The sequence below is a fragment of the Oncorhynchus mykiss genome, chromosome 12, assembly GCF_057628025.1.
Source record: "Oncorhynchus mykiss isolate SJ-2025 chromosome 12, ASM5762802v1, whole genome shotgun sequence".
NCBI classification, from domain to species: Eukaryota; Metazoa; Chordata; class Actinopteri; order Salmoniformes; family Salmonidae; genus Oncorhynchus; species Oncorhynchus mykiss.
This window is the reverse complement of record NC_143033.1, coordinates 92,725,393-92,749,786: the sequence shown is the minus strand read 5'-3', so window position 1 is coordinate 92,749,786 and position 24,394 is coordinate 92,725,393. Positions and strand designations below refer to the sequence as shown.

Here is a 24,394-nt window from a genome sequence, read left to right as displayed (position 1 = left end):
CACATCTGACTGGCTGACTTACTGCACATCTGACTGGCTGACTTACTGCACATCTGACTGGCTGACTTACTGCACATCTGACTGGCTGACTTACTGCACATCTGACTGGCTGACTTACTGCACATCTGACTGGCTGACTTACTGCACATCTGACTGGCTGACTTACTGCACATCTGACTGGCTGACTTACTGCACATCTGACTGGCTGACTTACTGCACATCTGACTGGCTGACTTACTGCAAATCGAGAAATTATGTGACTAAACACAACAAAAAGAAAAATAAACTGTATTATGAAGCCAGGATCAATGATATAAAGAAACTTTAAATGAAATTATGGGCAGAAAGACAAATTCAACTCCATCATTCATTGAATCAGATGGCTTATTCATCACAAAAGCATTTAATATTGCCAAATATTTTTATGGTTACTTCATTGTCAAAGTGGGCAAACTTAGGCAGAAAATGCCAACAACGAACAGTGAGCCATCGTACACATGCATACAAAAAACAATACTGAAAGAAAAGCATAGTAAGTTTGAATTTTGTAAAGTTAGTGTGGGAGAGGTGGAAAAATGATTGTCATCGATCAATAATGTCAAACCTCTTGGCATTGACAACTTAGATGGAAAGCTACTGAGCTATCTGTCATATCTTTAATCTGAGCCTAGAGTAAAGTCTTCAGGCCTGGAGGGAAGACAAAGTCATTCAGCTACCCAAGAGTGGTAAAGCGGCCTTTAATGGTTCTAACAGCAGACCTATCAGGTTTCTGCCAGCTCTTAGCAAACTGTTAGAAAAAAATGGTGTTTGACCAAATACAATGCTATTTCTCTGTAAACAAACTAACAACAGACTTTCAGCATACTTATAGAGAGGGGCACTCAACATGTACTCCACTGACACAAATGACTGATGATTGGTTTAAATAAATTGATAATAAGAAGATTGTGGGAGCTATACTGTTAGATTTCAGTGCAGCCTTCGATATTACTGACCATAACCTGTTGTTGATAAAGCGTTATGTCTTTTCAACCTCTGCGATATTGTGGATTCAGAGCTATCGATCTAATAGAACTCAAAGGGTTTTCTTTAATGGAAGTTTCTCTAATGTCAAACATGTAAAGTGTGGTGTACTGCAGGGCAGCTCTCTGGGTCCTCTACTCTTTTCTATTTTTACCAATGACCTGCCACTGGCATTAAACAAAGCATGTGTGTCCATGTATGCTGATGATTCATCAGCAACCACAGCTAATTAAGTCACTGAAACTCTTAACAAAGTATTGCAGTCTGTTTTGGAATGGGTGGCCAGTAATAAACTGGTCCTGAACATCTCTAAAACTAAGAGCACTGTATTTAGTACAAATTATTCCCTAAGTTCTAGACCTCGGCTGAATCTGGTAATGAATGGTGTGACTGTTGAAGAAGTTGAGGAGAGTAAATTACTTGGCATTTCCTTAGATTGTAAACTGTCATGATCAAAACATATAGATTCAATGGTTGTAAAGCTGGGGAGAGGTCTGTCTGTAATAAAGAGATGCTGTGATTTTTTGACACCACACTCCAAAAAGAAAGTCCTGCAGGCTCTAGTTTTGTCTTATCTTGATTATTGTCCAGACATGTGGTCAAGTGCTGCAAGGAGAGACCTAGTTAAACTGCAGCTGGACCAGAACAGAGCAGCATGTCTTGCTCTTCATGGTAATCAGAGGGCTGATATAAATACTATACATGCCAGTCTCTCTTGGCTAAGAGTTGAAGACTGACTGCATCACTTATTTTTTAAAGAAACATTAATGTGTTGAAAATCCAGAATTGTTTGCAAAGTCAATTTATACACAACTCTGACACACACACTTACGCCACCAGAAATGCCACCAGTGGTCTTTTCACAGTCCCCAAATCCAGAATAAATTCAATAAAATGTACATTACTGTATAGAGCCATTATTGCATGGAACTCTGTTCCATCTCATATTACTCAAATAAACAGCAAACCTGGTTTCAAAAGACAAATAAAGCAACATCACCTCTGTGTATGTATTGATATGTAGGCTATGCGTGCTTCAAAACCATTTTTTGGTGTAGTTCTGTTCTATTCATGTTCTGTATTATGTCATGTTTCATGTTTTGTGTGGACCCCAGGAAGAGTAGCTGCTGCTTTTGCAACAGCTAATGGGGATCCTAATAAAATACCAAATATCTAAATCTCTCTCCATCTCACCCTCACCGAGTCTGTCTTAATCATCTCTCTCTCCATCTCACCCTCAATGAGTCTGTCTTAATCATCTCTCTCTCCATCTCACCCTCACTGAGTCTGTCTTAATCATCTCTCTCTCCATCTCACCCTCACTGAGTCTGTCTTAATCATCTCTCTCTCCATCTCACCCTCACTGAGTCTGTCTTAATCATCTCTCTCTCCATCTCACCCTCACTGAGTCTGTCTTAATCATCTCTCTCTCCATCTCACCCTCACTGAGTCTGTCTTAATCATCTCTCTCTCCATCTCACCCTCACTGAGTCTGTCTTAATCATCTCTCTCTCCATCTCACCCTCACTGAGTCTGTCTTAATCATCTCTCTCTCCATCTCACCCTCACCGAGTCTGTCTTAATCATCTCTCTCTCCATCTCACCCTCACTGAGTCTGTCTTAATCATCTCTCTCTCCATCTCACCCTCACTGAGTCTGTCTTAATCATCTCTCTCTCCATCTCACCCTCACTGAGTCTGTCTTAATCATCTCTCTCTCCATCTCACCCTCGCTGAGTCTGTCTTAATCATCTCTCTCTCCTCTCTCAAGGGGAATATTTGGGATTCATTCCTACCTGCTTACTGTAACATATCGGTCCATCTGTGCTACAGTACCTGTTTCGTGGCTCACTTCTCAGAAACCCTGATAAAGTCTGCTTGCTGACGAAATACAGTTTGTTACTTTCACTAAATCCAGTGAAAAGTGTGAAGGGCAGTATACAGTGCCTTGTCAACCCGCACTTCACCAATTCAGCTGTGCATTTTGCTCAGCCCACAACATGAACTCAGTAGCATTAATCAAAGTCCTTGTGTTGAGGCCAACAGATGTATGTAAGTAATAATGCGTGTGCCTGGTGGATTCCTCAGATAGAAACAGTATGACTTACTGGGACTGGTGATGGAAGAAGAACCTTCTCTGTCTGTCCTCCTCAGTCTCCCACTGGTGGACCTGGCAATACCTGTCACCCAGAGGAAGATAGAGAGAGAGGAGGGAGGGCGATCAATAAAGGTCATACATTCTATGTTGCATAATATTATTATAACATAACACTACATATGCCTGCAAGTTAACAACACTAAAACCCACACGGCTGATAAGCTGACAACAGAGAACCCAGTGACAGTCATCACAGATCCTAGGTGACACTGAGCAGCTCTGGAATCACTGGGATGCCTTCTGGCGTTCCACTACGGCTTTCCTTCAATGCTGACCGGGAGAGACCTATTCCATTCCAGATCGATACAGGGTGTGTTCCGTTGTGCTCTGTTCTGATCATTCCTTATTACAGTCCAGGAGAGTTGAGGTGTGTGTGTGTGTGTGTGTGTGTGTGTGTGTGTGTGTGTGTGTGTGTGTGTGTGTGTGTGTGTGTGTGTGTGTGTGTGTGTGTGTGGACTGTAAAGTAGATCCTATGTAGACTGTTGGTCTCTCTGTAGAATGAGAGGTCGTCAGAGGTCACAGAGTTCAAAGGTCAACTTGGTCAACCAAGTTGGTAGAGGAGAGGAGTGGTAGAGGAGACGAGTGACAGGAGACGAGAGGGAGAGGGTGCTGAAATTGTTGTGGGACAGATTCAAACCAATGCTGGAGTGGTATACAGTATGTCTTCCAGGGGCAGCAGCTTAGACTGCTAGACCACCCTAGGCAACAGTAAGTATCTATTTCTAAAGAGCTGGTGATGATGTGATGATGGCCACGGAATCATTGTTTGATCTGATTTATAGCTTGGTGATTCAAAGGGGTCACACATGCCACAGGGGCAACCATCGTAAGAGATCAGGGATTTAACCCAGTCAGTACTATTCAGATGAAATGACTCCAACTTGTGGTTACTGAGTCAACTGACCCATCCTGTTCTGGCTCCTCCTTTAATTGAGACACTTCCTTTCTCAGTTCTGTCCTGTATGACATCGTTCACCATCATGACCAAGAGATGTGGATTCCTCTCTGAAGTGTCACCACTGTCTTTAGAGCGACATAGACAGCTGAGGGACAGGAAGGAAGACTAAAGGAGTTCTGACTGTAGGTTACTGAATACTGTGGGAGGAGGTCTAAAGGAGTTCTGACTGTATGTTACTGAATACTGTGGGAGGAGGTCTAAAGGAGTTCTGACTGTATGTTACTGAATACTGTGGGAGGAAGTCTAAAGGAGTTCTGACTGTATGTTACTGAATACTGTGGGAGGAGGTCTAAAGGAGTTCTGACTGTATGTTACTGAATACTGTGGGAGGAAGTCTAAAGGGGTTCTGACTGTATGTTACTGAATACTGAGGGAGGAAGTCTAAAGGAGTTCTGACTGTATGTTACTGAATACTGTGGGAGGAGGTCTAAAGGAGTTCTGACTGTATGTTACTGAATACTGTGGGAGGAAGTCTAAAAGAGTTCTGACTGTATGTTACTGAATACTGTGGGAGGAGGTCTAAAGGAGTTCTGACTGTATGTTACTGAATACTGTGGGAGGAAGTCTAAAGGGGTTCTGACTGTATGTTACTGAATACTGTGGGAGGAAGTCTAAAGGAGTTCTGACTGTATGTTACTGAATACTGTGGGAGGAAGTCTAAAGGGGTCTGACTGTATGTTACTGAATACTGTGGGAGGAAGTCTAAAGGAGTTCTGACTGTATGTTACTGAATACTGTGGGAGGAAGTCTAAAGGGGTTCTGACTGTATGTTACTGAATACTGTGGGAGGAAGTCTAAAGGAGTTCTGACTGTATGTTACTGAATACTGTGGGAGGAGGTCTAAAGGAGTTCTGACTGTATGTTACTGAATACTGTGGGAGGAGGTCTAAAGGAGTTCTGACTGTATGTTACTGAATACTGTGGGAGGAAGTCTAAAGGGGTTCTGACTGTATGTTACTGAATACTGTGGGAGGAAGTCTAAAGGAGTTCTGACTGTATGTTACTGAATACTGTGGGAGGAGGTCTAAAGGAGTTCTGACTGTATGTTACTGAATACTGTGGGAGGAGGTCTAAAGGAGTTCTGACTGTATGTTACTGAATACTGTGGGAGGAGGAGACTGTGAGACGGGTCTGTGTGTGTGTGTGTGTGTGTGTGTGTGTGTGTGTGTGTGTGTGTGTGCGCGTGCGTGTGTGCGTGTGTGCGTGTGTGTGTGTGTGTGTGTACATGTGGGAGTTATAGGATGCGTAACATGTGAGCTCATCCCTCACCCTGTTACATACAGTACCTATAATCCATTAAAGCACAGGCCTCTCTCACACAGGCCTCTCTCACACAGGCCTCTCTCACACAGGCCTCTCTCACACACACATTTGGACATCCTAGACATACTTGACAAGATGACACGCGCATGTACGTCTTTGGTTGTAAGACAGGTCTCTTTGTTATGTCCTTCTCAATGTCTATGTGTGAGAGAGCAAATCAAAATGAGGAAGAAAACTAACATCCACTGGATCCCACAGACTGCTGTTTGCTCTGGAATTTGTCTCTGTGGCCACAGAAAGCAATGCCTGACTCTCCCAGACTGACCGACATCAGAGAGAAACCAACAGTCCAGTAACTTCAGAGAAACAGCAGCAGCACAGCCAGCCATGCTCTAATTCCTCCTCCAACTGACCAAACAACAGACTGGCCAGAGAGAGGCTACCAGACCAGACTAGCTGAGCCCAGAGCCATTCACTCCTCCTGCCAGAGAGATACAACTAACATTCAGAGAACCAGTGAAGCTACCAGTACCAGACCAGACCAGCTAAACCCAGAGAAAACACCCTCACTCAGCTAAACAGAGCCCGGTAACATTGTACTGAAGCAGGGTTGGATGAGAGCTCGACAGAGCGACTACTCTCCCCTGCCACTAACCAAATGTGCCTCTCCTCCCTGCTCCTCTAGACCACAAATGGCCCAGTCACCATAGCAACAGTAGCAACAGGTCTGTTTTTTTCAGGGACGTGGTGGTAGTGTTGTAACAGGAGGATGAAACTATGCGGCACACACATACACACACACACACACACACACACACACACACACACACACACACACACACACACACACACACACACACACACACACACACACACACACACACACACACACACACACACACACACACCTCTGCTAGCTCAGACAACAGATTATTTATTTACTGTAATCCCTCACTTAGACTTAGTTTACTTCCCAAATGGCACCCTATTCCCTACATAGCCATTAGGACCCGGTCAAAAGTAGTGCACTATAAAGGGAATATGGGTGCCTTTTGGGACGTATCATAGATTGACTCACCATTCACTGTCACTGTAAGTAATGGGGATTAATGATTTAAATTGGGAATTGATCATTGTTTTCTAAACTGTGGCTTGGCAGAGAGCTTTAGACTGGGGCTTTGAATCAAAATGATGTTCAGTCCTGGAGAGGCTATGGTTGTTATAGAACAATGTTCAGTCCTGGAGAGGCTATGGTTGTCATAGAACAATGTTCAGTCCTGGAGAGGCTATGGTTGTTATAGAACAATGTTCAGTCCTGGAGAGGCTATGGTTGTTATAGAACAATGTTCAGTCCTGGAGAGGCTATGGTTGTTATAGAACAATGTTCAGTCCTGGAGAGGCTATGGTTGTCATAGAACAATGTTCAGTCCTGGAGAGGCTATGGTTGTTATAGAACCATGTTCAGTCCTGGAGAGGCTATGGTTGTCATAGAACAATGTTCAGTCCTGGAGAGGCTATGGTTGTCATAGAACAATGTTCAGTCCTGGAGAGGCTATGGTTTTTATAGAACAATGTTCAGTCCTGGAGAAGCTATGGTTGTCATAGAACAATGTTCAGTCCTGGAGAGGCTATGGTTGTCATAGAACAATGTTCAGTCCTGGAGAAGCTATGGTTTTTATAGAACAATGTTCAGTCCTGGAGAGGCTATGGTTGTCATAGAACAATGTTCAGTCCTGGAGAGGCTATGGTTGTTATAGAACAATGTTCAGTCCTGGAGAGGCTATGGTTTTTATAGAACAATGTTCAGTCCTGGAGAGGCTATGGTTGTCATAGAACAATGTTCAGTCCTGGAGAAGCTATGGTTGTCATAGAACAATGTTCAGTCCTGGAGAGGCTATGGTTGTCATAGAACAATGTTCAGTCCTGGAGAGGCTATGGTTGTCATAGAACAATGTTCAGTCCTGGAGAGGCTATGGTTGTTATAGAACAATGTCCAGTCCTGGAGAGGCTATGGTTGTCATAGAACAATGTTCAGTCCTGGAGAGGCTATGGTTGTTATAGAACAATGTTCAGTCCTGGAGAGGCTATGGTTGTCATAGAACAATGTTCAGTCCTGGAGAGGCTATGGTTGTCATAGAACAATGTTCAGTCCTGGAGAGGCTATGGTTGTTATAGAACAATGTTCAGTCCTGGAGAGGCTATGGTTGTCATAGAACAATGTTCAGTCCTGGAGAGGCTATGGTTGTCATAGAACAATGTTCAGTCCTGGAGAGACTATGGTTGTTATAGAACAATGTTCAGTCCTGGAGAGGCTATGGTTGTCATAGAACAATGTTCAGTCCTGGAGAGGCTATGGTTGTCATAGAACAATGTTCAGTCCTGGAGAGGCTATGGTTGTCATAGAACAATGTTCAGTCCTGGAGAGGCTATGGTTGTCATAGAACAATGTTCAGTCCTGGAGAAGCTATGGTTGTTATAGAACAATGTTCAGTCCTGGAGAGGCTATGGTTGTCATAGAACAATGTTCAGTCCTGGAGAGGCTATGGTTGTTATAGAACAATGTTCAGTCCTGGAGAGGCTATGGTTGTTATAGAACAATGTTCAGTCCTGGAGAGGCTATGGTTGTCATAGAACAATGTTCAGTCCTGGAGAAGCTATGGTTGTCATAGAACAATGTTCAGTCCTGGAGAGGCTATGGTTGTTATAGAACAATGTTCAGTCCTGGAGAGGCTATGGTTGTTATAGAACAATGTTCAGTCCTGGAGAGGCTATGGTTGTCATAGAACAATGTTCAGTCCTGGAGAGGCTATGGTTGTCATAGAACAATGTTCAGTCCTGGAGAGGCTATGGTTGTTATAGAACAATGTTCAGTCCTGGAGAGGCTATGGTTGTCATAGAACAATGTTCAGTCCTGGAGAGGCTATGGTTGTCATAGAACAATGTTCAGTCCTGGAGAGGCTATGGTTGTCATAGAACAATGTCCAGTCCTGGAGAGGCTATGGTTGTTATAGAACAATGTTCAGTCCTGGAGAGGCTATGGTTGTCATAGAACAATGTTCAGTCCTGGAGAGGCTATGGTTGTCATAGAACAATGTTCAGTCCTGGAGAGGCTATGGTTGTCATAGAACAATGTTCAGTCCTGGAGAGGCTATGGTTGTCATAGAACAATGTTCAGTCCTGGAAAGGCTATGGTTGTCATAGAACAATGTTCAGTCCTGGAGAGGCTATGGTTGTCATAGAACAATGTTCAGTCCTGGAGAGGCTATGGTTGTTATAGAACAATGTTCAGTCCTGGAGAGGCTATGGTTGTCATAGAACAATGTTCAGTCCTGGAGAGGCTATGGTTGTCATAGAACAATGTTCAGTCCTGGAGAGGCTATGGTTGTTATAGAACAATGTTCAGTCCTGGAGAGGCTATGGTTGTTATAGAACAATGTTCAGTCCTGGAGAGGCTATGGTTGTCATAGAACAATGTTCAGTCCTGGAGAGGCTATGGTTGTTATAGAACAATGTTCAGTCCTGGAGAGGCTATGGTTGTCATAGAACAATGTTCAGTCCTGGAGAGGCTATGGTTGTTATAGAACAATGTTCAGTCCTGGAGAGGCTATGGTTGTTATAGAACAATGTTCAGTCCTGGAGAGGCTATGGTTGTTATAGAACCATGTTCAGTCCTGGAGAGGCTACGGTTGTTATAGAACAATGTTCAGTCCTGGAGAGGCTATGGTTGTTATAGAACCATGTTCAGTCCTGGAGAGGCTATGGTTGTCATAGAACAATGTTCAGTCCTGGAGAGGCTATGGTTGTTATAGAACAATGTTCAGTCCTGGAGAGGCTATGGTTGTCATAGAACAATGTTCAGTCCTGGAGAGGCTATGGTTGTTATAGAACAATGTTCAGTCCTGGAGAGGCTATGGTTGTCATAGAACAATGTTCAGTCCTGGAGAGGCTATGGTTGTTATAGAACAATGTTCAGTCCTGGAGAGGCTATGGTTGTTATAGAACAATGTTCAGTCCTGGAGAGGCTATGGTTGTTATAGAACCATGTTCAGTCCTGGAGAGGCTATGGTTGTTATAGAACAATGTTCAGTCCTGGAGAGGCTATGGTTGTCATAGAACAATGTTCAGTCCTGGAGAGGCTATGGTTGTTATAGAACAATGTTCAGTCCTGGAGAGGCTATGGTTGTCATAGAACAATGTTCAGTCCTGGAGAGGCTATGGTTGTTATAGAACAATGTTCAGTCCTGGAGAGGCTATGGTTGTCATAGAACAATGTTCAGTCCTGGAGAGGCTATGGTTGTTATAGAACAATGTTCAGTCCTGGAGAGGCTATGGTTGTCATAGAACAATGTTCAGTCCTGGAGAGGCTATGGTTGTTATAGAACAATGTTCAGTCCTGGAGAGGCTATGGTTTTTATAGAACAATGTTCAGTCCTGGAGAGGCTATGGTTGTTATAGAACAATGTTCAGTCCTGGAGAGGCTATGGTTGTTATAGAACAATGTTCAGTCCTGGAGAAGCTATGGTTGTTATAGAACAATGTTCAGTCCTGGAGAGGCTATGGTTGTTATAGAACAATGTTCAGTCCTGGAGAGGCTATGGTTGTCATAGAACAATGTTCAGTCCTGGAGAGGCTATGGTTGTTATAGAACAATGTTCAGTCCTGGAGAGGCTATGGTTGTCATAGAACAATGTTCAGTCCTGGAGAGGCTATGGTTGTTATAGAACAATGTTCAGTCCTGGAGAGGCTATGGTTTTTATAGAACAATGTTCAGTCCTGGAGAGGCTATGGTTGTCATAGAACAATGTTCAGTCCTGGAGAAGCTATGGTTGTCATAGAACAATGTTCAGTCCTGGAGAGGCTATGGTTGTCATAGAACAATGTTCAGTCCTGGAGAGGCTATGGTTGTCATAGAACAATGTTCAGTCCTGGAGAGGCTATGGTTGTTATAGAACAATGTCCAGTCCTGGAGAGGCTATGGTTGTCATAGAACAATGTTCAGTCCTGGAGAGGCTATGGTTGTTATAGAACAATGTTCAGTCCTGGAGAGGCTATGGTTGTCATAGAACAATGTTCAGTCCTGGAGAGGCTATGGTTGTCATAGAACAATGTTCAGTCCTGGAGAGGCTATGGTTGTTATAGAACAATGTTCAGTCCTGGAGAGGCTATGGTTGTCATAGAACAATGTTCAGTCCTGGAGAGGCTATGGTTGTCATAGAACAATGTTCAGTCCTGGAGAGACTATGGTTGTTATAGAACAATGTTCAGTCCTGGAGAGGCTATGGTTGTCATAGAACAATGTTCAGTCCTGGAGAGGCTATGGTTGTCATAGAACAATGTTCAGTCCTGGAGAGGCTATGGTTGTCATAGAACAATGTTCAGTCCTGGAGAAGCTATGGTTGTTATAGAACAATGTTCAGTCCTGGAGAGGCTATGGTTGTCATAGAACAATGTTCAGTCCTGGAGAGGCTATGGTTGTTATAGAACAATGTTCAGTCCTGGAGAGGCTATGGTTGTTATAGAACAATGTTCAGTCCTGGAGAGGCTATGGTTGTCATAGAACAATGTTCAGTCCTGGAGAAGCTATGGTTGTCATAGAACAATGTTCAGTCCTGGAGAGGCTATGGTTGTTATAGAACAATGTTCAGTCCTGGAGAGGCTATGGTTGTTATAGAACAATGTTCAGTCCTGGAGAGGCTATGGTTGTCATAGAACAATGTTCAGTCCTGGAGAGGCTATGGTTGTCATAGAACAATGTTCAGTCCTGGAGAGGCTATGGTTGTTATAGAACAATGTTCAGTCCTGGAGAGGCTATGGTTGTCATAGAACAATGTTCAGTCCTGGAGAGGCTATGGTTGTCATAGAACAATGTTCAGTCCTGGAGAGGCTATGGTTGTCATAGAACAATGTCCAGTCCTGGAGAGGCTATGGTTGTTATAGAACAATGTTCAGTCCTGGAGAGGCTATGGTTGTCATAGAACAATGTTCAGTCCTGGAGAGGCTATGGTTGTCATAGAACAATGTTCAGTCCTGGAGAGGCTATGGTTGTCATAGAACAATGTTCAGTCCTGGAGAGGCTATGGTTGTCATAGAACAATGTTCAGTCCTGGAGAGGCTATGGTTGTCATAGAACAATGTTCAGTCCTGGAGAGGCTATGGTTGTCATAGAACAATGTTCAGTCCTGGAGAGGCTATGGTTGTTATAGAACAATGTTCAGTCCTGGAGAGGCTATGGTTGTCATAGAACAATGTTCAGTCCTGGAGAGGCTATGGTTGTCATAGAACAATGTTCAGTCCTGGAGAGGCTATGGTTGTTATAGAACAATGTTCAGTCCTGGAGAGGCTATGGTTGTTATAGAACAATGTTCAGTCCTGGAGAGGCTATGGTTGTCATAGAACAATGTTCAGTCCTGGAGAGGCTATGGTTGTTATAGAACAATGTTCAGTCCTGGAGAGGCTATGGTTGTCATAGAACAATGTTCAGTCCTGGAGAGGCTATGGTTGTTATAGAACAATGTTCAGTCCTGGAGAGGCTATGGTTGTTATAGAACAATGTTCAGTCCTGGAGAGGCTATGGTTGTTATAGAACCATGTTCAGTCCTGGAGAGGCTATGGTTGTTATAGAACAATGTTCAGTCCTGGAGAGGCTATGGTTGTTATAGAACCATGTTCAGTCCTGGAGAGGCTATGGTTGTCATAGAACAATGTTCAGTCCTGGAGAGGCTATGGTTGTTATAGAACAATGTTCAGTCCTGGAGAGGCTATGGTTGTCATAGAACAATGTTCAGTCCTGGAGAGGCTATGGTTGTTATAGAACAATGTTCAGTCCTGGAGAGGCTATGGTTGTCATAGAACAATGTTCAGTCCTGGAGAGGCTATGGTTGTTATAGAACAATGTTCAGTCCTGGAGAGGCTATGGTTGTTATAGAACAATGTTCAGTCCTGGAGAGGCTATGGTTGTTATAGAACCATGTTCAGTCCTGGAGAGGCTATGGTTGTTATAGAACAATGTTCAGTCCTGGAGAGGCTATGGTTGTCATAGAACAATGTTCAGTCCTGGAGAGGCTATGGTTGTTATAGAACAATGTTCAGTCCTGGAGAGGCTATGGTTGTCATAGAACAATGTTCAGTCCTGGAGAGGCTATGGTTGTTATAGAACAATGTTCAGTCCTGGAGAGGCTATGGTTGTCATAGAACAATGTTCAGTCCTGGAGAGGCTATGGTTGTTATAGAACAATGTTCAGTCCTGGAGAGGCTATGGTTGTCATAGAACAATGTTCAGTCCTGGAGAGGCTATGGTTGTTATAGAACAATGTTCAGTCCTGGAGAGGCTATGGTTTTTATAGAACAATGTTCAGTCCTGGAGAGGCTATGGTTGTTATAGAACAATGTTCAGTCCTGGAGAGGCTATGGTTGTTATAGAACAATGTTCAGTCCTGGAGAAGCTATGGTTGTTATAGAACAATGTTCAGTCCTGGAGAGGCTATGGTTTTTATAGAACAATGTTCAGTCCTGGAGAGGCTATGGTTGTTATAGAACAATGTTCAGTCCTGGAGAGGCTATGGTTGTTATAGAACAATGTTCAGTCCTGGAGAGGCTATGGTTGTCATAGAACAATGTTCAGTCCTGGAGAGGCTATGGTTGTTATAGAACAATGTTCAGTCCTGGAGAGGCTATGGTTTTTATAGAACAATGTTCAGTCCTGGAGAGGCTATGGTTGTCATAGAACAATGTTCAGTCCTGGAGAGGCTATGGTTGTCATAGAACAATGTTCAGTCCTGGAGAGGCTATGGTTGTCATAGAACAATGTTCAGTCCTGGAGAGGCTATGGTTGTCATAGAACAATGTTCAGTCCTGGAGAGGCTATGGTTGTCATAGAACAATGTTCAGTCCTGGAGAGGCTATGGTTGTTATACAACAATGTTCAGTCCTGGAGAGGCTATGGTTGTGTCATGTACTGTCATGTTGTCTTGTCTCTGTCCTTTCCCTTCACCCTGTCTCCCTCTGCTGGTCGTGTTAGGTTACCTTTTCTCCCCCGCTTTCCCCCAGCTGTCCCTTGTCTCCTCTAACTACCCATTCACCCCGTTCCCCACCTGTTCCCTTTTTTCCCTCTGATTAGGTCCCAATATCTCTCTCTGTTTCTGCTCCTGTCCTTGTCGGATTCTTGTTTGTTTGTGTCATTCATGCCTGAACCAGACTGTCGTCATGTTTGCTGTAACCTTGTCCTGTCCTGTCGGAATCTGCCGGTCCATCTGAGCCTACCTATGTTTGGTAATTAAAGAAGCTCTGTTTAAGTTGATTCGCTTTTGGGTCCTCATTCACGCACCGTAACAGAAGAATCCGACCAAGAATGGACCCAGCGACTTCGGATCCTCTCCACTCAGCCGTCGAGATCCAGGGAGCGATGCTAGGCAGACACAAGCAGGAATTGTCTGCTGCTCGACATGCCGTTGAGACCCTGGCCACCCAAGTCTCCAACCTCACAGAACAGGTTCACCATCTCCGCCTCGATCCACCGGCCACTTCCAGGGCTTTCGAATCTCCGGAGCCCAGAATCAATAACCCGCCGTGTTACTCTGGGGAGCCCACTGAATGCCGCTCGTTCCTCACCCAGTGTGATATTGTGTTTTCTCTCCAGCCCAACACTTACTCCAGGAGCACTGCTCGTGTCGCCTACGTCATATCTCTCCTTATTGGACGGGCTCGTGAGTGGGGCACGGCAATCTGGGAGGCAAGGGCTGAGTGTACTAACCAGTATCAGGACTTTAAGGAGGAGATGATACGGGTTTTTGATCGATCTGTTTTTGGGGAGGAGGCTTCCAGGGCCCTGTCTTCCCTATGTCAAGGCAATCGATCCATAACAGACTACTCTATTGAGTTTCGCACTCTTGCTGTCTCCAGTGGCTGGAACGAGCCGGCCTTGCTCGCTCGTCTTCTGGAGGGTTTCCGCGCAGAGGTAAAGGATGAGATTCTCTCCCGGGAGGTTCCTTCCAGCGTGGATTCCTTGATTGAACTCGCTATTCGCATTGAGCGACGGGTTGATCTTCGTCACCGAGCTCGTGGAAAGGAGCTCGCGCTCTCCGTCGCCTCTCTCTCCGCATCACTACCATCTTCCTCTGCCGGCTCGGGTGCTGAGCCCATGCAGCTGGGAGGTATCCGCATCTCGACTGAGGAGAGGGAACGGAGAATCACCAACCGCCTCTGTCTCTATTGCGGTTCCGCTGGTCATTTTGTCACTTCATGTCCAGTAAAAGGCCAGAGCTCGTCAGTAAGCGGAGGGCTACTGGTGAGCGCTACTACTCCTGTCTCTCCTTCAAGATCCTGCACTACCTTGTCGGTCCATCTACGCTGGACCGGTTCGTCAGCTTCCTGCAGTGCCTTAATAGACTCTGGGGCGGAGGGCTGTTTTATGGACGAGACCTGGGCTCGGGAACATGACATTCCTCTCAGACAGTTAAAGGAGCCCACGGCCTTGTTCGCCCTGGATGGTAGTCCTCTCCCCAGGATTCAGCGTGAGACGCTACCTTTAACCCTCACTGTTTCTGGTAATCATAGTGAAACCATTTCTTTTTTAATTTTTCGTTCACCTTTTACACCTGTTGTTTTGGGCCATCCCTGGCTAGTTTGTCATAATCCTTCCATTAATTGGTCTAGTAATTCTATCCTCTCCTGGAACGTCTCTTGTCATGTGAAATGTTTAATGTCTGCTATCCCTCCTGTTTCCTCTGTCTCTTCTTCACAGGAGGAGCCTGGTGATTTGACAGGGGTGCCGGAGGAATATCACGATCTGCGCACGGTGTTCAGTCGGTCCAGGGCCACCTCTCTTCCTCCACACCGGTCGTATGATTGTAGTATTGATCTCCTTCCGGGAACCACCCCCCCCCCCCGGGGTAGACTATACTCTCTGTCGGCTCCCGAACGTAAGGCTCTCGAAGATTATTTGTCTGTAGCTCTTGACGCCGGTACCATAGTCCCCTCCTCCTCTCCCGCCGGAGCGGGGGTTTTTTTTGTCAAGAAGAAGGACGGGTCTCTGCGCCCCTGCATAGATTATCGAGGGCTGAATGACATAACAGTGAAGAATCGTTATCCGCTTCCTCTTATGTCTTCAGCCTTCGAGATCCTGCAGGGAGCCAGGTTTTTCACTAAGTTGGACCTTCGTAACGCTTACCATCTCGTGCGCATCAGGGAGGGGGACGAGTGGAAGACGGCGTTTAACACTCCGTTAGGGCACTTTGAATACCGGGTTCTTCCTTTCGGCCTCGCTAACGCTCCAGCTGTCTTTCAGGCATTAGTCAATGATGTCCTGAGAGACATGCTGAACATCTTTGTTTTCGTTTACCTTGACGATATCCTGATTTTTTCACCGTCACTCCAGATTCATGTTCAGCACGTTCGACGTGTCCTCCAGCGCCTTTTAGAGAATTGTCTTTTTGTGAAGGCTGAGAAGTGCACTTTTCATGCCTCCTCCGTCACATTTCTCGGTTCTGTTATTTCCGCTGAAGGCATTAAGATGGATCCCGCTAAGGTCCAAGCTGTCATTGATTGGCCCGTCCCTAAGTCACGCGTCGAGCTGCAGCGCTTTCTCGGCTTCGCGAACTTCTATCGTCGTTTCATCCGTAATTTCGGTCAGGTGGCAGCTCCTCTCACAGCCCTTACTTCTGTCAAGACGTGCTTTAAGTGGTCCGTTTCCGCCCAGGGAGCTTTTGATCTCCTCAAGAATCGTTTTACATCCGCTCCTATCCTTGTTACACCTGACGTCTCTAGACAGTTCGTTGTCGAGGTTGACGCGTCAGAGGTGGGAGTGGGAGCCATCCTTTCTCAGCGCTCCCTCTCTGACGACAAGGTCCACCCATGCGCGTATTTTTCTCATCGCCTGTCGCCGTTGGAACGTAACTATGATGTGGGTAACCGCGAACTGCTCGCCATCCGGTTAGCCCTAGGCGAATGGCGACAGTGGTTGGAGGGGGCGACCGTTCCTTTTGTCGTTTGGACTGACCATAGGAACCTTGAGTACATCCGTTCTGCCAAACGACTTAATGCGCGTCAGGCGCGTTGGGCGCTGTTTTTCGCTCGTTTCGAGTTCGTGATTTCTTATCGTCCGGGCTCTAAGAACACCAAGCCTGATGCTTTGTCTCGTCTCTTCAGTTCTTCAGTAGCCTCCACTGACCCCGAGGGGATTCTCCCTGAGGGGCGTGTTGTCGGGTTGACTGTCTGGGGAATTGAGAGGCAGGTAAAGCAAGCACTCACTCAAACTCCGTCGCCGCGCGCTTGTCCTAGGAACCTTCTTTTCGTTCCCGTTCCTACTCGTCTGGCCGTTCTTCAGTGGGCTCACTCTGCCAAGTTAGCCGGCCACCCTGGCGTTCGGGGTACGCTTGCTTCCATTCGCCAGCGTTTCTGGTGGCCCACCCGGGAGCATGACACGCGTCGTTTCGTGGCTGCTTGTTCGGTCTGCGCGCAGACTAAGTCCGGTAACTCTCCTCCTGCCGGCCGTCTCAGGCCGCTTCCTATTCCCTCTCGACCGTGGTCTCACATCGCCTTAGATTTTGTCACCGGACTGCCTTCGTCAGCGGGGAAGACTGTTATTCTTACGGTTGTCGATAGGTTCTCTAAGGCGGCTCATTTCATTCCCCTTGCTAAGCTTCCTTCTGCTAAAGAGACGGCACAAATCATCATCGAGAATGTTTTCAGAATTCATGGCCTTCCGTCAGACGTCGTTTCGGACAGAGGTCCGCAATTCACGTCTCAATTTTGGAGGGAGTTTTGCCGTTTGATTGGGGCTTCCGTCAGTCTCTCTTCCGGCTTTCACCCCCAGTCTAACGGTCAAGCAGAACGGGCCAATCAGACTATTGGTCGCATCTTACGCAGTCTTTCTTTTCGCAACCCTGCGTCTTGGTCAGAACAGCTCCCCTGGGCAGAATACGCCCACAACTCGCTTCCTTCGTCTGCGACCGGGCTATCTCCTTTTCAGAGTAGCCTCGGGTACCAGCCTCCGTTGTTCTCATCTCAGTTCGCCGAGTCCAGCGTCCCCTCCGCTCAGGCTTTTGTCCAACGTTGCGAGCGCACCTGGAAGAGGGTCAGGTCTGCACTTTGCCGTTATAGGGCGCAGACTGTGAGAGCTGCTAATAAGCGTAGAACTAAGAGCCCTAGATATTGTCGCGGTCAGAGAGTTTGGCTCTCCACTCAGAACCTTCCCCTTAAGACGGCTTCTCGCAAGTTGACCCCGCGGTTCATTGGTCCATTCCGTATCTCTCAGGTCATTAATCCTGTCGCAGTGCGACTTCTTCTTCCGCGATATCTTCGTCGCGTCCACCCGGTCTTCCATGTCTCCTGTGTTAAGCCCGTTCTTCGCGCCCCCGCTCGTCTCCCCCCCCCCCCCCCCCATCCTTGTCGAGGGCGCACCTATCTACAGGGTCCGTAAAATCTTGGACATGCGTCCTCGGGGCCGTGGTCATCAGTACCTAGTTGACTGGGAGGGGTACGGTCCTGAGGAGAGGAGTTGGGTTCCCTCTCGGGACGTGCTGGACCGTGCGCTGATTGATGATTTCCTCCGTTGCCGCCAGGTTTCCTCCTCGAGTGCGCCAGGAGGCGCTCGGTGAGTGGGGGGGTACTGTCATGTACTGTCATGTTGTCTTGTCTCTGTCCTTTCCCTTCACCCTGTCTCCCTCTGCTGGTCGTGTTAGGTTACCTTTTCTCCCCCGCTTTCCCCCAGCTGTCCCTTGTCTCCTCTAACTACCCATTCACCCCGTTCCCCACCTGTTCCCTTTTTTCCCTCTGATTAGGTCCCAATATCTCTCTCTGTTTCTGCTCCTGTCCTTGTCGGATTCTTGTTTGTTTGTGTCATTCATGCCTGAACCAGACTGTCGTCATGTTTGCTGTAACCTTGTCCTGTCCTGTCGGAATCTGCCGGTCCATCTGAGCCTACCTATGTTTGGTAATTAAAGAAGCTCTGTTTAAGTTGATTCGCTTTTGGGTCCTCATTCACGCACCGTAACAGGTTGTTATAGAACAATGTTCAGTCCTGGAGAGGCTATGGTTTTTATAGAACAATGTTCAGTCCTGGAGAGGCTATGGTTGTCATAGAACAATGTTCAGTCCTGGAGAGGCTATGGTTGTTATAGAACAATGTTCAGTCCTGGAGAGGCTATGGTTGTTATAGAACAATGTTCAGTCCTGGAGAGGCTATGGTTGTTATAGAACCATGTTCAGTCCTGGAGAGGCTATGGTTGTCATAGAACAATGTTCAGTCCTGGAGAGGCTATGGTTGTCATAGAACAATGTTCAGTCCTGGAGAGGCTATGGTTGTTATAGAACAATGTTCAGTCCTGGAGAGGCTATGGTTGTTATAGAACAATGTTCAAACCACCTGAGAATAAGGACATGAACTGAACAGCTGTGAGTCAATGCAGGATGTTGACATGTCAGTAAAGTACACACACCTGACCTGGGACAGGCAGCACATATATTTACAGTTATGAATGATGAGCAAGGCAGAGAAGCAAATCCATGCGTTTACCTTATTCTGTGACTAATGCTGGAGAGCCACAGAGAGCCACAGCTCGTGAAAGGTGAATGGTGAGTCTAGAGTCTCTAGCACAACAACAGAAAGGCAGGGGAGGTGCTACATAAACACAACATAGCTGACACTGCAGAATCTCAATGGGAAACTAACAGACGCTAACTAATGAGATAACTAGAGACAGCTAAATATGTACTACAACAACAACCAAATAGATAAGACATTAATAAAACGTGTGCAGTACAAAAACCATCAAATAGATAAATATTGCATCCAAACTCTGTGAGACAGAGTAACACATGTAGGCCTAAGGACTACAAAACAATATACAGCATCAATTTGACATTCAGAATATGTTAAACAGAAAAAAACATGCAACAACCAAACCGATATGGCATAATTTGGCATTTAGTCAATGCTGCCAGTAGCTATAGGAGTCACACTGAGTTTAGGGAGTGGCCAGACAGATCATAGGTACACTGGCAGAGTACAACAGTGTTTGAGCCAATCATCAACTCCTGTAAAGCCTGAATGGAAAATAAAAGTGTGAGCAACCCCAGAGCGGAACCCACAGTGTTGTCGGAACAAAGGAGATGTGTGTGTGAGAGAGTGTGTGTTGTTGAAAAGCCCGGGACAAGACTGAACAGGTGAGTGGAGCGCTACAGGGCCCTCTACAGCTCCACACACAAAACAACCACACAGAAAGACAGGTGTGGCCTTCTCCACAACCACACACAGAGACAGCTGTGGCCTTCTCCACAACCACACACAGAGACAGCTGTGGCCTTCTCCACAACCACACAGAGAGGCAGGTGTGGCCTTCTCCACAACAACACAGAGAGACAGGTGTGGCCTTCTCCACAACCACACAGAGAGACAGCTGTGGCCTTCTCCACAACCACACAGAGAGACAGGTGTGGCCTTCTCCACAACTCTACTCAGAGACAGGTGTGGCCTTCTCCACAACCACACAGAGAGGCAGGTGTGGCCTTCTCCACAACAACACACAGAGACAGCAGTGGCCTTCTCCACAACCACACACAGAGACAGCTGTGGCCTTCTCCACAACCACACAGAGAGACAGGTGTGGCCTTCTCTACAACCACACACAGAGACAGCTGTGGCCTTCTCCACAACTCTACTCAGAGACAGGTGTGGCCTTCTCCACAACCACACAGAGAGACAGCTGTGGCCTTCTCCACAACTCTACTCAGAGACAGGTGTGGCCTTCTCCACAACCACACAGAGAGACAGCTGTGGCCTTCTCCACAACTCTACTCAGAGACAGGTGTGGCCTTCTCCACAACCACACAGAGAGACAGCTGTGGCCTTCTCCACAACCACACAGAGAGACAGGTGTGGCCTTCTCTACAACCACACACAGAGACAGCTGTGGCCTTCTCCACAACTCTACTCAGAGACAGGTGTGGCCTTCTCCACAACCACACAGAGAGACAGCTGTGGCCTTCTCCACAACTCTACTCAGAGACAGGTGTGGCCTTCTCCACAACCACACAGAGAGACAGCTGTGGCCTTCTCCACAACCACACAGAGAGACAGGTGTGGCCTTCTCTACAACCACACACAGAGACAGCTGTGTCCTTCTCCACAACTCTACTCAGAGACAGGTGTGGCCTTCTCCACAACCACACAGAGAGGCAGGTGTGGCCTTCTCTACAACCACACAGAGAGACAGGTGTGGCCTTCTCCACAACAACACAGAGAGACAAGTGTGGCCTTCTCCACAACCACACAGATAGACAGGTGTGGCCTTCTCCACAACTCTACTCAGAGACAGGTGTGGCCTTCTCCACAACTCTACTCAGAGACAGGTGTGGCCTTCTCCACAACTCTACTCAGAGACAGGTGTGGCCTTCTCCACAACTCTACTCAGAGACAGGTGTGGCCTTCTCCACAACTCTACTCAGAGACAGGTGTGGCCTTCTCCACAACTCTACTCAGAGACAGGTGTGGCCTTCTCCACAACTCTACTCAGAGACCGGTGTGGCCTTCTCCACAACTCTACTCAGAGACAGGTGTGGCCTTCTCCACAACTCTACTCAGAGACAGGTGTGGCCTTCTCCACAACTCTACTCAGAGACAGGTGTGGCCTCATACAGGTGTCATGTGAATCTCCTCACACAAAGCTAGAATGGCCCTTTTAACTCTGAGGGACTGCTACAAAACAGTTATAATATGTCAGGTTTATGATGGTGGTATGTAGGTTTCATGGTGGTAAATAGCCCTGTCACATGGCTGTTGACTCCCTCTTAGACGTCACATAGGATTCAACAGCCATGTATCAGGGCTAGGTGGTCAAATTTAACACACAAATACTACACACTGTTTCACAACAGCTTAACCACATGTTTTCCCCTGACGGTTATACAGGTGAAGTATTTTCATGTTTTCATATGAACAATAAAGCTTCCTTTGGTGCTTCCCCAGTCCTTTGTTATTAGTGAACTGAAGTGTCTGAACCGCCGTGCTTCAGAACAATCAGTGTGTCATGTAGTGTGATTGAGTGATCTGACCGGTCAAGTGCAGGCCTCGGCAAACATGTGAAATGATGAGTTATTGGTTCTAGAGGACTGAGGAGAGAAAACAAGAGGATTGGGGGGAGAGGGCCGTCTCCTGCACTTTAAACCCTGTGACCCTGTAGTACACGCTCACACTAGTGCGTGTGCACACAAGCACACACATACAAACACACACACACAAACACACACACACACCTCAATGGTCCTTGATCCTTCTTGACTATATTTGTAAAGGAGGCTAGTCACTGTTTGAGCAGGAGGGCAGAGTTGAGCACGATCCATCCCCCTTCCCCATCCCCCTCCATCCTCCCTTCCTTCTCCCCCCAACCCTTCCTCTCCCCAACTCATCCATCTGACCCATTGTGTTTTTATTGCCCTCATTACACATGTTCAGAGTATGCTGCAAACACCACACAGAGTTTACACAGTTTCACAACTGGCCTGTGAAACAGAGGCTGGGAATGGACAACCAGGGGGGAATTGACTGGAGAGATGGTCATTTTTCATGTGTTTTCACAGCCCACAGAGCCCAGATAAGGTCTTTACCTGGAAGTCTCCTACCTTGAGTAATGACTACACAGAATGGTACTGACCGTGAGTAGACTGTGAACAGTACTGTGAATAGTACTGACCGTGAGTAGACTGTGTACTGTACTGTGAATAGTACTGTGAATAGTACTTACCGTGAGTAGACTGTGAACAGTACTGTGAATAGTACTGACCGTGAGTAGACTGTGAACAGTACTGTGAATAGTACTACTGACCGTGAGTAGACTGTGAACAGTACTGACCGTGAGTAGACTGTGAACTGTACTGTGAATAGTACTGACCGTGAGTAGACTGTGAACAGCACTGTGAATAGTACTGACCGTGAGTAGACTGTGAACAGCACTGTGAATAGTACTACTGACCGTGAGTAGACTGTGAACAGTACTGTGAATAGTACTGACCGTGTGTAGACTGTGAACAGTGCTGTGAATAGTACTGACCGTGAGTAGACTGTGAACAGTACTGTGAATAGTACTACTGGCCGTGAGTAGACTGTGAACAGTACTGTGAATAGTACTGACCGTGAGTAGACTTTGAACAGTACTGTGAATAGTACTACTGACCGTGAACAGTACTGTGAATAGTACTGACCGTGAGTAGACTGTGAACAGTACTGTGAATAGTACTGACCGTGAGTAGACTGTGAACAGTACTGTGAATAGTACTGACCGTGAGTAGACTGTGAACAGTACTGTGAATAGTACTACTGACCGTGAGTAGACTGTGAACAGTACTGTGAATAGTACTACTGGCCGTGAGTAGACTGTGAACAGTACTGTGAATAGTACTGACCGTGAGTAGACTGTGAACAGTACTGTGAATAGTACTACTGACCGTGAGTAGACTGTGAACAGTACTGTGAATAGTACTGACCGTGAGTAGACTGTGAACAGTACTGTGAATAGTACTGACCGTGAGTAGACTGTGTACTGTACTGTGAATAGTACTACTGACCGTGAGTAGACTGTGAACAGTACTATGAATAGTACTGTGACTAGTACTGACCGTGAATAGAATGTGAATAGCACTGACCGTGAGTAGACTGTGAACAGCACTGTGAATAGTACTGACTGTGAGTAGACTGTGAATAGTACTATGAATAGCACTGTGAATAGTACTGACCGTGAGTAGACTGTGAATAGTACTGTGAATAGTATTGTGAATAGTACTGACCGTGAGTAGACTGTGAATAGTACTGTGAATAGCAATGTGAATAGTACTGACCGTGAGTAGACTGTGAATAGTACTGACCGTGAGTAGACTATGAACTGTACTGTGAATAGTACTGACCGTGAGTAGACTGTGAACAGTACTGTGAATAGTACTGACCGTGAGTAGACTGTGAACTGTACTGTGAATAGTACTGACCGTGACCCTGGACCGCACCAGGCACAGATTAATTTCTAAATGGCAATAAGACCGGTGAGCACTGATAAAGCTCATGCTGTTAAAGGTACATTCCACTTCACAATCTACATTTGTCAGATGTTTTCATAACCCAAAATTGGTGTTCTGTCGGGATAAATTGACATCCAGGCTTTCTGTTGTGTAGATTGAGCTACATGCCACAATCTAAAATGAATGGAAAAGATAAGCCCCTTGTAGGTCTAGTTTCCTGGTTTGTGGTGCTCATACTTTCCATTCATTTGGTGTTGAGGCATATACAGTAGTTGGGTCGACACAGCCGTTGGCATGGGATGTGGACGCATCTGGACATTAGAAAACATCGAACAAACTTTTAATGCCCTTTTAAACTTGAAAACCGGTTTTATGAAAACTGAAAAATGTAACACAAGCCTTTCTCTCACTCATCAAAACTCACCCAGGATTTTATCACCACTACTGACACAGGTGTGTTTAGTCACGATAAACTATCACAATCACACCAAAAACAGTAAATAACATATCAGTGAAGCAACATGATGGAAACAGATTTTTAAAGCCAGTTTTTATGATCTCAATAGGGAAACAGTCTGGAAGTAAGAGCAGTGAATAAAACAATGGCTTGTAGTGTAACAGATATGGATCGGCCTTCCATCTTGGCAGGTAGAGTAGAGATCAGTAACTAAAATTAACTCAGACTGTGTCCCTAATGGCACCATATTCTCTATGTAGTACACTACTTTTAACCAGGGCCATAGGGCTCTGCACTATTATAGGGAATAGGGTGCTATTTGGGACTCAACCTCAGATAAAAAAAAGTCCATTGAGTTTCTGGGTTTGAAATTCTCTCTGGAACACTTGGTTCCTAGCCTGGAATCCGTGCTGATATGAGAAAATAAATAGCCTTGCTATAGAGAAAGGTCACCGTAGGCAGACCTGGCTCTCAAGAGAAGACAGGCTATGTGCACACTGCCCACAAAATGAGGTGGAAATTGAGCTGCACATCCT

General features: G+C 46.1%; 1 protein-coding gene across 3 annotated transcripts in view; it reads right to left on the bottom strand.

Annotated features, from left to right (window-relative positions):
• Positions 1 to 24,394, bottom strand: part of LOC149979447 (septin-9-like) — a 162,887-nt gene that overhangs the window by 123,444 nt on the left and 15,049 nt on the right. For all 3 annotated transcript variants that reach the window (XR_016485409.1, XM_090194104.1, XM_090194108.1), the window contains exon 2: positions 3,131 to 3,202. Coding sequence is in view for 2 of the 3 variants with exons in the window: in XM_090194104.1 (XP_090050230.1) it covers positions 3,131 to 3,202 (72 nt within the window). In the remaining variant the exon portion in view is untranslated. The remainder of the gene's footprint in view (positions 1 to 3,130; positions 3,203 to 24,394) is intronic.